Below are 15,698 nucleotides of genomic sequence, written 5' to 3'. Positions count from 1 at the left end.
ACCACCGTTCCACCACCTATTATTTATCTGCAGGACTACCACGCTGGCTTACACATCCAGTGGCCATCTAACGCCACCCACACCCGGTGCTCACACCTGCAGCAGTGTGAGGGGAGGACGTCCGCCAGTGCAACGCGCCTGCTGCTGCTCCCAGTGCCAGGGGACAGGCGAGAACCACAGAGCTGTAAACCAGGGCCTGCCCAGCAACGTAATCAACACCAAAGCACAGTTCCCACAGCCAGAAAAGGGGAAATCCATGGAAGAGCACATGTGGCAGAGAAAAACAGCTGTGCCGAAAGGAGTCGTGCTCCTTCAAAGGCGCCTGTGGCATATCTGCCCGTTCTCACTTGCCCCCATGACCATGGCTCCCCCTCCACTCGCTGCACCTTGCTGCACCTACGAATGCCAGAGAAATCCAGGACGGATTCAAATGACTTCAGATTTCTATGAGCCTGACCTGTGGGTTCCGATGCGGAGCAGCCCCGTTCCAGTCGGGCGGATGCTGTGGATCCGCAGACTAATTTTTTCCTTTCCAGAATTGTATGCAAATTTAATCACACAAAAGTACAAAAGTCACTGGAAAATAGGCTAATATATATGCCATATAAAAAGAACAACGTTTTATACATCTCTGATCTCTCTTCAGCCTCCGTTCTGTGGCACTAAGGGGAAAAAAAGCACATATTTTCGCTTACCAGCAAAAGTTACGTAAATTGCAGCTGAGGTTTTTGCATACTTTTCTGAAGGGAGGAAAGATCCAATTCTGTCAACAAGCAGACAGTGGAACAAAAGATATCTGACAATCCAAGAAAACACACACGGAACAGATGAAACAAAATCCATACATGTGCCTGGCCGTACCCCAGTCCAAGCCACCACGACTACTCCTGATATCACAAAGTGCAGCCGTGGGCATTAATCATGGGGAAACACGGCAACTGGCATTGGCAAATCCACCGGGAGCAGCAGGTGCATGGGACAGGTGAGGCCACAGGGGCTCTCACAGAGTGGGATGAAGCTGGACAGCTGCAGACAGTTTTGTTGCGCGTCATCGCCGTGAGGTTACCTGCATCTGTGGAAGACGGGGGCGGCGGGGGGCGTTGCTCAACATTTGAAACTCCCTTGTACTAAGAGTTGTATCCAGTGCTAGTCTATCTAACTTAAAGTCCAATTCCTTTCAATGGGTCTACTCCCAGTAGGACTAACGCTGGATACAACACAATGGCCCGTCTAGCACAGCAGTCTATGCCAGCTGCCCCCCCCCCGGTTCCCTCCAGAGGCGCTGGACTACAACTCCCATCACTCCCAGCCAGCGTGGCCCATGCCAATCCAACGCCGCTGGAGGGTGCCCAGCTGAGGCAGGTGGGGCTGCACAGGCCTTTGGACAGCTGCTGCCTGTCATTCTTACCACCTGCCACCAGATCCTTTTAAATGGAGCTGCTGCTGGCGCTGGAACCACTAACCCTTGACCCAGGAAGCGTGTGCTCTGGCCCTGAGCTGCAGCCCCCACTGAAGATATGGAGCCAGGCCAATGGTCCAGCTACTCCAGAATGACCTACTCTAACAGGTAACAGCTCTCCAGAGTCCTGGAAGGAGACTCTGAAATGCTTTTAACTGGAGTCGTCTGCCATCAGGATTCAAACCTAGGACCTTTTGACATGCAAACCCCTACTCACTCCCTTTCCCCTAGATGATGTGCTTGTCTCAGAACTGAACTTTGGACCTTTAACACCCAATGCAAAATACATACCCCTGGTCTTACATTATATATGTTCAGCCAGGCTCGCCAGGTTTTGTGTGGGATTTGAACCCAGGACCAGATGCACTCTAAATAAGAATCATATCTCTAGAGCACAACAGCAAGACACACAACCTTGCACAGGGAATGTCTGATGTTCCGCTATGGCTGCAATCCTATGCACACTTGGATCAAGGGACAATTAAGACCCAGCAATTCCAGCGGGGCTTTCCTCCTGAGTAAACCTGCACTGGATTCATCTATGAGAAACTTTACTCATGAGGATCAGAGTCACCCTTCTTCCATTAAAAAATGTTATACTCAGAGGCAAAAATAATTCCCTCTCATCTCTTTCGTCTTGTTTCACGTCTTTTTAGATTGTAAGTCTCTGGGCGAGGACTATCCTTTTTGCTGAATGATTGTAAACTGCTCTGGGAGCATTTCTGGCTGCGGAGTGGGATAAAAATACCTTAAGGGCGCAGTCCTATGCACGTTTGGACCAAAAAATGTACCACAACTCCCAGCATAGGTTGGGAGTTGTAGGACTTTTTTTTGTCCAAACATGCATAGGATTGCACCTTAAACAAAAAAGGGGCAGCATCATTGTTGGCACCCACAAAACATTTCGCACCCAAACCTCATCTAATTTATCCTGATGACAAGCCTCATCTAAGTGAGGACGACAGAGAACAGAACCAAAGCCTCCAGCACTCCCGTCCACTGTTCTGTTCTGGATCTGTGGCACATCACTGTGGTACCAAGGAGTTATGGTTGGGCCACCCCTCCAAACAATGCTTCCCCAACCTGGTAACCTACAGACGTGTTGGACTGCAACTCCCATGGCCACTGGCCATGCTAGCTGGGGATAATGGGAGTTGTAGTCCAACACATCTGGAGGCACCAAGTCAGGAAGGCTGCTCCAGCCCCGGGAACTCCACTGTCTCTTGCCTCCTCTTGGGGAAGATTGTGACAGTGAAACACACTGAAAGCTGGCTTGTGCTTGACATACAGATGCGGCCAGTGCAAGAGAGAGGGGATGAGACCCAAATGCAGCACTCCATCCCCCATCAGGCTTTGGTCCAAGAAAAGGAGATCACCTGCTTAACCTCTGACAGTCTCAAGTTCACATGAACACAGAGTTACTCACTTCACAACATATCTTGATGCTCATTTGGTCAACACAATCAGGAGGGTGGTAATTCAAGCCCAGCTGTGTCAGCGACTGGACGCCCACAGGTCCAATCCAGCCCATCTGCAGAACTCAGTTTGTTGTTGGGTTATGAACTGCGGGTTGTTTGAGGTTAACAAACAATGGTTTGTTAGCACAGCTGGGTTCACACGCCACACCAACCCATGATTCAGCAACAACCCACACTCAAGCAGCACTTAACTGATACAGGGGCTTGTCGTGGTTGGCGACCACTCAGTTACGTTTACTTCTGAGTAGTCACGCATACCATCACACTCTAAAGCACTCAGATTTTGAGGGGACTCTTAAATGTCTCTGGTGAAGTTTCACATTTGGAACCTGAATAGCAAAACCCGAAGCAATGTTCCTGCCGCTAACAAAGCATTTTTGCAGAATATCAATTTCGCTTTGGTTCAGCTGTTTTAGGCAGCGCAAGCTGGGCGGAGCCGGTCTCGCCTATGGCCTCTGCACAACATCTAACACACCGGCGGGATGCAGGGCAAGAACTGCGCCGCGCCTCGCGCGCCCGCAACGCGCGGCAGGGGCGCCTGGCCACTCCGCCCACCACGTCAGGACGGCATCGCCACGGTACGCGCGTGCACAGAGCGCAATAAACCCTCAGCTGGGGCAGCAAGAGAGGGAGACGCGCCGGCCCGGCGCCCGCTGCCCCGCCCCGCCCCGCCCGCTCCCGAGGCCCGGCGCTCTCGCGCCCATCCCCGCGGCTTCGCGCGGCCCAGACTCACAGCACGCAGAGGGCGTAGGCTCCGGCCACGCTTTCGCTGTCCCGCACCAGGAAGCTGCCGTCCCTGCCGGCTCGGGCCAGCAGCTCTTCGGCCGCCGCTCGGCTCAGGTCCTTGTGGCACCACGGCGGGGCGGCCGGGACGGCGGGAACGGACGGAGTCGGAGGGCCCCCGGCGGCGCCCCCTCCGCACGCCATGCCGGCAGCCGAGGACGGGCAGGGCAGGCAGCCGCCAAGAGCGACGCGCCTAGCACCGTCCGAGGCAGGGAGCCGGGCGGCCCGCGGCGCGCTCCGAGGGCCGCATGGCGAGGCGAGGCGGTGCGGGAACCCGCGAAGGCGGCCAGAGGCTTCCTGCCGGCGAAGGCGTGTTCAGCCCGACGCCGCTTCCTCCCTCCGGGGCATGCCGAGCGGCGGCCGATCCGAGCCCGGGCAGGCCGGCTGGCTGCCTCCGAAGCCGACGAGCCTCCCCCGTCTGGGCTGGGCCGGGGGTCCCGCGCGCCCGCCCTCGCCGGCACACGGAAGGCGCCCTGGGCAGAGCCCGGAGCCGCGGCGGGCAGCCCCCCGGGCGCGCAGAGCAGCGAGCAGCTCCGCCGTGCGAACTAGTCCTGGGCGTCGGTGCGCGCACAGCCGCCCTCCTCAGCCCTCCAAGGCGGGGCGGCCGCGGGGGAAATGCCTGGCGGCGTCGCGCGGCCGGGGGATGGCCAGCAGCAGCAGCGCGGAGCAGTCCGATCGAACTTTGGTCCGCCGGGGAAGACGCGTCGGGCGGGGCGTCAAACCGGGGCTTTCCGCGGCCCCGCCTCTCGGGGGGGGCTCCGACGTGCGCGGGGCTCTCCTCCTAGGCCAGCGGGGGGGCCGCCCGCGGATCCGCCAAGCGGGCTGCAGCCCTGTCCGCGCCCCGTTCAGCGCGCCTGCGGCTCGCTGCAGGGCCGGATCCGCCGCCAGGTCGCCCTCGCGGCGGCTCGGTGCGCCGCCCCCTCGGCGGGCTTGGCTGCGGCGCCTCTCGGGCCGAGCCAGCCCTTCCTGCTGCACGGAGTCCCCCGGCGCGCCACTGAGCATGCCGGGCCGGGCCGGGCCGGGCGGGGGCGGAGGAAGGCAGCGCCGCGCTTCGCTGGCCAGGGCGGCCTCGCCGGGCCCGAGGAGGCTTCCGAGGGCCGCCCTCGCGCGCCCTGGCGGCTCTTAAAGGGGCCGAGGCCGCAGCGTGCGCCAGCGTGGGAGGCGCGGGCACGGAGCTCCGGCCGGCGCTGCCCCGAGAGGCGCTCCGGGGCGGGGGGAGGGGCCTTGCGCGCGCCCGGCGCAGCACGTCCCTGGGGAGCGGGAGCCCGCGGGCGGCCCTTTGCCCGGCCCGCGCCGTTATTCGCGCAAGGGCTGGCCCGCTCCTCGCCTGCCGCGGGGCCGGGGGAGCGCGCCTGGAACGACCGGCTGGCGCCTGCCCTCCCGCCTTACTGCTGCGCCGCGCACAACTCCGGGGAAGCAACGCGCCCCGGCCCGCGTTCGAGTTCCGCGTGCAGGACGAACGTCGGTTTCTAGGAGCCCCTGGAAGCCGGAGGGGGGGGGCGGTGCCTCCCGGGGCAGCGGGTGTAGCCGGGTGCCCCCCGGGCCAGCCTGATGGCCGAGCTGGAGCGAAAGCTCGCCGGCCAAGCAGGAACCACCCAGCCTCCGCTACCCGTGGCTCCGTTGGAGCGCCCCGCCAATGGCCATGCTGGCGTGGGTGATGGGAGCTGTAGTCCAACACATGTGGAGGGCACGAGATCAGGGAGCAAACGCTGAGGGCCTCGTGCACTGCCCTTGCAAAAAGAACAAAGGCGGCATGGAACCACTCCTGCCCACACCAGGGCCGTACGTACGTGCGTGCATGTTCATTTTTATAAAATATTCATATGCACCACTCTTCATTACCAAATACCAGGGTGGTGTACAAAATTCATTTAAACAATTAAAATACTAAGAAACAAACAAAAATGTACTAAGCTAGGCACTGTTGTTGTTCAGTCGTTCAGTCGTGTCCAACTCCTTGTGACCCCATGGACCATAGCACGCCAGGCCTTCCTGTCCTGCACTCTCTCCCGGAGCGTGCTCAAGTCCATATTCATTGCATCGTTGATGCTATCTAGCCATCTCATCCTCTGCCCTCCCCTTCTCCTTTGGCCTTCAGTCTTTCTCAGCATCAGGGTCTTTCCCAGTGACTTTTCTCTTCACATTAGGTGGCCAAAATATTTGAGCTTCAGCTTCAGTATCTGTCCTTCCAAGGAGCACTCAGGGTTGATTTCCTTTAGGATGGACTGATTTGACCTCCTTGCAGTCCAGGGGACTCGTAAGAGTCTTCTCCAGCACCACAGTTCGAAAGCATCAATTCTTCGGCGCTCAGCCTTCCTTATAGTCCAGCTCTCACAGCCATACGTTACTACTGGGAAAACCATAGCTTTGATTAGACGGACCTTTGTCGGCAAGGTGATGTCTCTGCTTCTTCCTATGCTGTCTAGGTTAGCCATAGCTTTCCTCCCAAGGAGCAAGCGTCTTTTAATTTCACGGCTGCAGTCACCAGCTGCGGTGATCTTGCAGCCCAAGAAAATAAAATCTGTCCCTGCTTCCATTTCTTCCCCTTCCATATGCCAGGAAGTGATGGGGCCAGATGCCATGATCTTTGTTTTTTTAATGTTGAGTTTCAAACCAGCTTTTGCACTCTCCTCTTTCACCCTCAACAAGAGGCTCTTTAGATCCTCTTCGCTTTCTGCCATTAGGGTGGTATCGTCTGCGTATCTGAGGTTGTTGATAATTCTCCCGGCAATCCTAATTCTGACCTGTGATTCATCCAACCCAGCATTTCTCATGATGTACTCTGCATATAAGTTAAATAAGCAGGATGACAATATGCAGCCTTGTCGTACTCCTTTCCCATTTTTGAACCAATCGGTTGTTTCATGTCCGGTTCTTACTGTTGCTTCTTGGCCCTCGTAAAGGTTTCTCAGGAGACAGGTAAGGTGGTCCGGTACTCCCACCTCCTTAAGAATTTGCCACAGTTTATTGTGATCCACACAATCAAAGGCTTTAGTGTAGTCAATGAAGCAGAAATAGATGCTTTTCTGGAATTCTCTTGCTTTCTCCATGATGCAGCGAATGTTGGCGATTTGATCTCTAGTTCCTCTGCCTCTTCGAAACCCAGCTTGTGCTTCCGGTAGTTCTCGGTTCGCTTACTGCTGAAGCCTAGCTTGTAGGATTTTGAGCAACACCTTGCTGGCATGTGAAATGAGCGCAATTGTGCGGTAGTTTGAACACTCTTTGGCATTGCCCTTCTTTGGAATTGGAATGTAAACTGACGTTTTCCAGTTTTGTGGCCACTGTTGAGTGTTCCAAATTTGTTGGCATATTGAGTGCAGCACTTTAACAGCATCATCTTTTAGGATTTTAAATAGCTCAGCTGGAATACTGTCATCTCCGCTAGCTTTGTTGTTAGTCATGCTTCCTAAGGCCCACTTGACTTCACTCTCGAGGATGTCCGGCTCGAGTTCAGTGACCGCACTGTCATGGTTATCATGGACATTAAGATCTTTCCTGTATAGTTGTTGTGTGTATTCTTTCCACCTCTTCTTAATCTCATCTGCTTCTGTTAGGTCCCTGCCTTCTTTGTCCTTTATCATGCCCGTCTTTGCACAAAACATTCCCTTGAGATCTCCGATTTTCTTGAAGAGATCTCTAGTCTTTCCCATTCTGTTGTTTTCCTCGATTTCTTTGCATTGTTCATTTCAGAAGGCCTTCTTGTCTCTCCTTGCTATTCTCTGGAACTCTGCATTCAGTTCGATATATCTTCCCCTTTTTCCCTTGCCGTTCACTTCCCTTCTTTCCTCAGCTACTTGTAAAGCCTCATCAGACAGCCACTTGGCTTTCTTGCATTTCTTTTCCTTTGGGATGGATTTCGTTGCTGCCTCCTGAACAATGTTACGGTCCTCCATCCATAGTTCCTCAGGCACTCTGTCTATCAGGTCTAATCCCTTAAATCTATTCCTCACCTCCACTGTATATTCATAAGGGATACGTTTTGGGTCATACCTGAATGGTTTAGTGGTTTTCCCTACGTTCTTCAATTTAAGCCGAAATTTTGCAACAAGAACCTCATGATCTGAGCCACAGTCAGCTCCAGGTCTTGTTTTTACTGACTGTATAGAGTTTCTCCATCTTTGGCTGCAAAGGACATAATCAATCTGATTTCGATATTGACCATCTGGTGATGTCCATGTGTACAGTCGCCTCTTGTGCTGTTGGAAAAGAGTGTTTGCTATGATCAGCGTGTTCTCTTGGCAAAACTCTATTAGCCTTTGTCCTGCTTCATTTTGTACACCAAGGCCATGCTTGCCTGTTATACCGGTGATTTCTTGACTTCCTACTTTAGCATTCCAATCCCCTATGATGAAGAGGACATCTTTTTTTGGTGTTAGTTCTAGAAGGTGTTGTAGGTCTTCATAGAACCGATCAACCTCAGCTTCTTCGGCCTCAGTGGTTGGGGCATAGACTTGAATTACTGTGATGTTGAATGGTTTGCCTTGGATTCGTACTGAGATCATTCCATCCTTTTTGAGATTGTACCCCAGTACTACTTTTCCCACCCTTTTATTGACTATGAGTGCTACTCCATTTCTTCTAAGGGATTCTTGCCCACAGTAGTAGATATGATGGTCACCTGAATTAAATTCGCCCATGCCTGTCCATTTTAGTTCGCTGATTCCCAAGATGTCGATGTTCAATCTTGCCATCATGTTTGACCACCTCCAGCTTACCTTGATTAATTGATCTGACATTCCAGGTTCCTAAACAATATTGTTCTTTACAGCATCGGATTTTCTTTTCACCACCAGACACATCCACAGCTGAGTGTCCTTTCGGCTTTGGCCCAGCCGCTTCACTCTTTCTGGCACTACTTGGAAATTCCCTCTGCTCTTCCCCAGTAGTATATTGGACACCTTCCGACCTGAGGGGCTCATCTTCCAGCGTCATCTCTTTTAGCCTTGTGATAAAAACCAGCAAATGCCTGGGTAAACGTGAGTTCTTAACAGAGGCTGAAACACCATCAATGATGTTGCCTGTCACACAGGGGACCACAACCAAAAAGGCCCTCACCCTTCTTGCCATCAGATGTGCATGCGCACACAACAGAACCACCAGGAGGCCCTGCTCCATAGACCTCAGTGGGCAGATTGTATAACAATCTGGAGATTGATGGAGAATTCGCAAGAAAGGGGGGTCATTTTTTTTTAAGCAATGGCAAAGGTTTATTAATTATTCTCCAAGGCATAAGGCCGTTAGAGTGTTTAGTCAGTATATCCAAAAGTCAACAACAACAAAAAACCAAAACCTCAACGAACCTGTTTGAGACATTTCAGTTGAGAGGACTACAAACTTTCAAGCTTGGAACTATTTCCAAAAGAAAAACCATCCAGGCCTGGGACACTTGGAAGCAAGAGAGGACATCTGGGTTTTGCACCCACACCTTGTGCTTTTCTGGAACTGTAGCACGCGTACAGCCCCCAGCTCTAATACTTGAGCTTGTGGAATCTGAAAGACTATCATGTTTACTGTGGGATGAGGTTTTGTGGGCTGAGGTCACTTTGGTTTTAAGATCAATAAGAAGAGAACATGAAGAGGGCCTGGCTGCTGGAGCAGTCCCTTGGCTTCTCTGTTCCAACACTCTGCTCCTATCATGGCAGGCCAGATACCCACGAGAGGCGTACAGGCAGGATATGACTGCAATGACACCCTCCTGGTCGTGTTTCCCAGCAACTCATTTACAGAGGCACACTGCCTCTGATACTGGAGGTAATCTCTAGCTACCCTTCTGACTAGTAGCCATTGATAGCCTCCTCCATGAATTGGTCTCTAATCCTGTTTTAAAGCCAACTGCGTTCATTGACATCCCCACATCTTGCAAGAACAAATTCTATAGATTAGTGAATGATGTGTCATGTGGAGATACACTGCCCCTCATTCTTTCAAGGCACCGATGCTTTGAATTGTGCTCAGGAAGGGACTGGAAGCTGCTGAAACTCTTTTAAGTGTTTGCACAATATGTTCTAAACATCCATTCCCAGTGAGTAGCCCCATGGCTGTGTTTGGAACCAAGTGCAACTTCCAGGCGGTATTCAAAGGGAGCCCCATATACGTTAAAAAAAAAAAAATTACCGTAATCCAGTAGCCTTCAGCCTTTTCAGACCTGGGACCCACCTGCAGACCAAAAATATATTTCGGGACCTGCTTCGTTTTATTTAATAAAATATATGATATTGCATATAATACTATTAACTGAATGTAAAAAAAAGGATGTCATTTGCAGTATGTAGGAAAAACTACAACAGACCTAAGAACAAGATTCTGTAACCACAAAACTGCCATTCTTATTTAAAAAAACAACTACAGCAGCCTGTTGCAAGATATTTCAACTCACCTGCACATAGTCTCCCAGATTTACAATTGATTCCAGTCGAACAAACAAAGGACACTGGCATGCTTGATGGAAAGGAAAACTTCTGGATCTACAGACTCAGAGCTCTTAGTCCAAATGACAATCTGGAGGACAGTTGTGAACTGCCCAGAGAGCCTCATATATTGGGAGTATATACATTAAATAACTAAAAATAATAAACTTCATACTGCACATACCTGTTTTTTTTCTCCTTAGGGATTTTCATGTGCCAGCATTCCAAACTGCCAGTCTTGGTATGCATTTCACATCACAGCTACTGATGAGGGCAGAAGCTGAAATGTTTAGCTCTAAGTACACTTTGTACACTTTATACATGGACTTCACCAGACGGCCGACACCGAAATCAGATTGAGTACATCCTTTGTAGCCAAAGGTGGCGGACATCTATGCAGTTGGTAAAAACAAGACCTGGAGCTGATTGTAGTTCAGATCACGAACTTCTTATTGCACAATTTAGAATCAGACTAAAGAGAACAGGGAAGACCCACAGATCAGTTAGATATGAGCTCACTAATATTCCTCATGAATATGCAGTGGAGGTGAAGAATAGATTTAAGGGACTAGATTTAGTAGATAGGGTCCCGGAAGAACTACGGACAGAAGTTCGCAACATTGTTCAGGAGGCAGCAACAAAAAACGTCCCCAAGAAAAAGAAAACCAAGAAGGCAAGATGGCTGTCTGCTGAGACACTGGAAGCAGCCCAAGAAAGAAGGAAAGCAAAAGGCAACAGTGATAGGGGGAGATATGCCCAATTAAACGCTAAATTCCAGAGGTTAGCCAGAAGAGATAAGGAATTATTTTTACACAAGCAATGCGCGGAAGCGGAAGAAGATAATAGAATAGGAAAGACAAGAGACCTCTTCCAGAAAATTAGGAACATCGGAGGTAAATTCCAGGCAAAAATGGGTATGATCAAAAACAAAGATGGCAAGGACCTAACAGAAGCAGAAGAGATCAAGAAAAGGTGGCAAGAATATACGGAAGATCTGTATAGGAGGGATAATGATATCGGGGATAGATTTGACGGTGTGGTCAGTGAGCTAGAGCCAAACATCCTGAAGACTGAGGTGGAATGGGCCTTAAGAAGCATTGCTAATAACAAGGCAGCAGGAGACGACGGTATCCCAGCTGAACTGTTTAAAATCTTGCAAGATGATGCTGTCAAGGTGATGCATGCCATATGCCAGCAAATTTGGAAAACACAAGAATGGCCAACAGATTGGAAAAAGTCAACCTATATCCCCATAGCAAAAAAGGGAAGCACCAAAGAATGTTCAAACTATCGAGAATTGCCAGATGTACAACCTGGGTTTCGAAAAGGCAGAGGAACTAGAAACCAAATTGCCAATATCTGCTGGATAATGGAGAAAGCCAGGGAGTTTGAGAAAAACATCTATTTCTGTTTTATTGACTATTCGAAAGCCTTTGACCGTGTGGATCATCACAAATTGTGGCAAGTTCTTGGTGGTATGGGGATACCAAGTCATCTTGTCTGCCTCCTGAGGAATCTGCATAACGACCAAGTAGCAACGGTAAGAACAGACCACGGAACAACGGACTGGTTTAAGATTGGGAAAGGAGTACGGCAGGGTTGTATACTCTCACCCTACCTATTCAACCTGTACGCAGAACACATCATGCAACGTGCTGGGCTTGATGAAGCCAAGGCTGGAGTTAAAATTGCTGGAAGAAACATTAACAATCTCCGATAGGCAGATGATACCACTTTAATGGCTGAAAGCGAGGAGGAGCTGAGGAACCTCATGACGAAGGTGAGAGAAGAAAGTGCAAAAGCTGGGTTGCAGTTCAACCTCAAAAAAGCCAAGATTATGGCAACCAGCTTGATTGATAACTGGCAAATAGAGGGAGAAAACGTGGAGGCAGTGAGACTTTGTCTTTCTAGGCGCAAAGATTACTGCAGACGCTGACTGCAGCCAGGAAATCAGAAGACGTTTACTTCTTGGGAGGAGAGCAATGACAAATCTTGATAAAATAGTGAAGAGTGGAGACATCTCACTGACAACAAAGGTCCGCATAGTTAAAGCAATGTATTCCCCATAGTAACCTATGGCTGCAATAGCTGGACCATAAGGAAGGCTGAGCGAAGGAAGATAGATGCGTTTGAACTGTGGTGCTGGAGGAAAATTCTGAGAGTGCCTTGGACTGCAAGAAGATCAAACCAGTCCATCCTCCAGGAAATAAAGCCAGACTGTTCACTTGAGGGAAGGATATTAAAGGCTAAACTGAAGTGCTTTGGCCACATAATAAGAAGACAGGATACCCTGGAGAAGATGCTGATGCTAGGGAAAGTGGAAGGCAAAAGGAAGAGTGGCTGACCAAAGACAAGGTGGATGGATGATATTCTGGAGGTGACGGGCTCGACCTTGGGGGAGCTGGGGGTGGCCACGGCCGCCAGGAAGCTCTGGCGTGGGCTGGTCCATGAAGTCATGAAGAGTCGGAAGCGACTGACTGAATAAACAACAACAACACACTTTGAAAGTACTCTGTTAGTTTATCTTTCATACACACACACTACATTTATCTTTGTATGATGTTAGCATTTCTGTTGTGACCCACCAATGCATCCTTCCCCAAACGGGCACCTTCCAGATGTGTTGGACTGCTGCTCCAGTGTTCCTGGCTGGTGCCTGTCCAAGACATCTGGAGGTCAATGGGATGCAGATGGCTTCAGGACTGGATCCTAACCCACCTGTCAAAAACCAATTCTATAATCCAGCCTTCCCAAGCTGGTGCCCTCCAGATGTGTTGGACTGCAACTCCCATAATTCCCAGCCATGAGCTGGGAATCATGGGAAGTGTAGTCTAATACATCTGGAGGGTGCCAGGTGGGGGAAGACAGCTGTCGCCAGTCCTGAGTTTTCCCAGGCCATGGCTTCCTGGGGCTGATGCCATGTGTCGACAGCCCCGATGCCTCCCATGTCCCAGCCCTCCTGAGCAGAAGGGCTCCGCTCTCTCCTTCATAGGTCACCACAAGGCCCGCTGGATGGCCCGAGCCAGCCACAGTGGCTCATCTTTGCAGCCTGTTCCAAGGGGAGCCTTCTCCCTCCATTCTCTTAGAGGATCCAGCGGGGAATCTCCCTCCCCTTCCTCACCGCTGCCTCCAGGGCCCTGGCAGCAGAACCCCTTTGGGAATCCTCCCTTCAGGGCTGGTGTTGGGCATGGGGTGGCTGTACATGAGGAAACTCCTTCTGCTCAAGAGTATGTACATCCGTCCTCCGTTCACATATACTTTCATTTTCCAGCCAGACCTAACAGCTGAGTCCTGATCTGGCTCCATCTATTGGCCTTCAGAGCAAAAACATCCTGACTGTTAGAGCAATACGACAATGGAACCAATTGCCTAGGGAGGTGGTGGGCTCTCCCACACTGGAGGCGTTCAAGACGAGGCTGGATAGCCATCTGTCAGGGATGCTCTGACTTGGATTCCTGCATTGAGCAGGGGGTTGGACTTGATGGTCTTGTAGGCCCCTTCCAACCCTACTATTCTATGATTCTATGCAGAAAAAGCCACAGAGAAGGTCTAGAAATATTCCAGAGGTGGGGTACAGCTGGAACCCCAAGGATACACTGCAACTTCCTTTTAAGTCCCATTTGTTTGCCTCCTAGCCCTAAAATTCCGTAAGAGCCATGCTGGATCAGACCAAGGGCCCATCTAGTCTAACATTCTGTTCACAGAGTGGCCAACCAGCTGTCAACTAGGAAACCACAAGCAGGACATGAGTGCAACAGCACCCTCCTGCCCATGTTCCCCAGCAACTGGTTTACATAGGCATCCGCCTTTGATACTGGAGGTAGCACAGAGCCAACAGGGCTAGCAGCCACCAATAGCCTTCTCCTCCAGGAATTCGTCTAGCCCCCTTTTAAGGCCATCCAAATTGGTGGTCATCTTGGAGTAGTGAATTCCATACTTCAACTATGTGCTGTGTGAAGTATTTCCTTTTATCTGCCCTGAATCTCCCACCAATCAGCTTCATGGGAGGACCCCTTTGGTTTCTGGTATTATGAGGGAGTAAAATGGCTTCGTATCCACTTTCTCCACTTCATGCATAATTTTGTACACTTCTATCATGTCTACCCTTACTCACCTTTTTTCTAAGCTAAACAATCCCAGATATTGTCACCTTCCCTCATAGGGGAGATACTCCAGCCCCATGATCATTTTAGTTGTCGTCCTCTGCACCCTTTCCAGCTGTACAATACCCTTTCTTGGGTGAAGTCACCAGAACTGTACACAGTATTCTTAAGTGTGCCCTCACCAGGGATTTGTATATGGGGAGTACAATTTGGGCAGTTTTATTTTCAATTCCTTTCCTAATTAAGCCTAACATGGAATTTGCCTTTCTCACAGCAGACACACACTGGGCTGACATTTTAATTGAGCTGTCCACCAAAACCACCAAGATCTCTTTCTTGTGGGGGATCTTCACGACAACAGAATGAGTGCATTGGAGTATTACGCATGTTTTTCATGGAATCAGCTTTGGTCTGACATACGGAGCAAGAGAAGCTGAATGTACCATACCTTTAAAATCTGGTTTTCACGTGTCCCACAGTGCTTGGAAGGACCATACTTCTGGGTTGGGTGGGGGGAACAGAACTGAATGTCATCAACTGGGCAGGGGCTGATCAACCAATGAGAGAGGCTTGTTTCCTGGCCCATATCCCCCTTGCTACTACATTATTATGGAGAGTAATTCACTATTCTTTAGAAACAACCCAATTATCCAGTAGAGTATCTATGACAGCATCCCACCACCCCAATTTTGCCCCCTTCCAGCAAACTGTCACAGACTTATTGCTCTCCCCTTCCCCCAATGTGCTCACTTTTCAATGAAGAAGCCAAAATCCCTTATTCTCAAGTGCAGCATCTGAAGGCTCCACCTCAGAGCATCCCACCATCACCACCCCAGTTTTGCCTCCTTCCAGAAAACTGCCACAGAGCTATAGCTTCCACCACCTTTTCTCCTTCTCTGGGCACTTTTTCCCCGCTCACAATGACAGATGCCCTTGATCCTGAGACCTCACCAAATCGGCACTGTGATAAAGCTCTTATGCATCAGAGAAGTGACCTTAAACAACATCGGGGAAGTAATTTAACACATCAGGGAAGTGAAGCAATGCAAACATCAGAGAGGTGCATCATCATGGAGGCTAATTGGTCCCACTGGCGAAAAGGAACTGCAGGGCAATTCTGAAGGCTTGAAAGTGCGCTCTAGGGGTTTGATGTGTTGGAAAGGCAGGCAAGTTATTTTAGTTATCTAGGTTATTGAGGGCAAGGCCAGGTGAAAGAGACACCCCTAGGAACACCCCGATCCTACTGAATTTAAAGCAGAGGGATGGGCACACAGCAGCTGAACCACAGGGGAGCCAAATTAAAGAAAAACAATGGAGTAAAGGTGCCCTGAAAAAATGCAGCTTCCCCACAGGTGAACTCCGGGGGTGGCTGCAGAGTGGCCATGACATCATGTGTCCCTAATGACTTTAAGCCACAGCAGCATTGGAGAAAACGTGCCATGTAGATGGGCACTTGCCAACATTAAAC

The 15,698-nt window shown here is 50.7% G+C and overlaps 1 protein-coding gene across 1 annotated transcript in view; it reads right to left on the bottom strand.

Moving 5' to 3' along the window:
* INPPL1 (inositol polyphosphate phosphatase like 1) overlaps positions 1-4,308 on the bottom strand; it is an 88,191-nt gene extending 83,883 nt beyond the window's left edge. The window contains exon 1 of the mRNA XM_084842314.1: positions 3,671-4,308. Coding sequence (XP_084698440.1) covers positions 3,671-3,864 — 194 coding nt within the window. The 5' untranslated portion in view covers positions 3,865-4,308. The remainder of the gene's footprint in view (positions 1-3,670) is intronic.
* Positions 4,309-15,698: the final 11,390 nt, after the last annotated feature.

This window comes from Heloderma suspectum, chromosome 3 (genome assembly GCF_057233095.1).
Source record: "Heloderma suspectum isolate Gila_16-S chromosome 3, 16-S_ref, whole genome shotgun sequence".
Lineage (NCBI taxonomy): Eukaryota > Metazoa > Chordata > Lepidosauria > Squamata > Helodermatidae > Heloderma > Heloderma suspectum.
The sequence above is the reverse complement of the archived record's forward strand: the minus strand, read 5'-3'. Positions and strand labels throughout refer to the sequence as shown.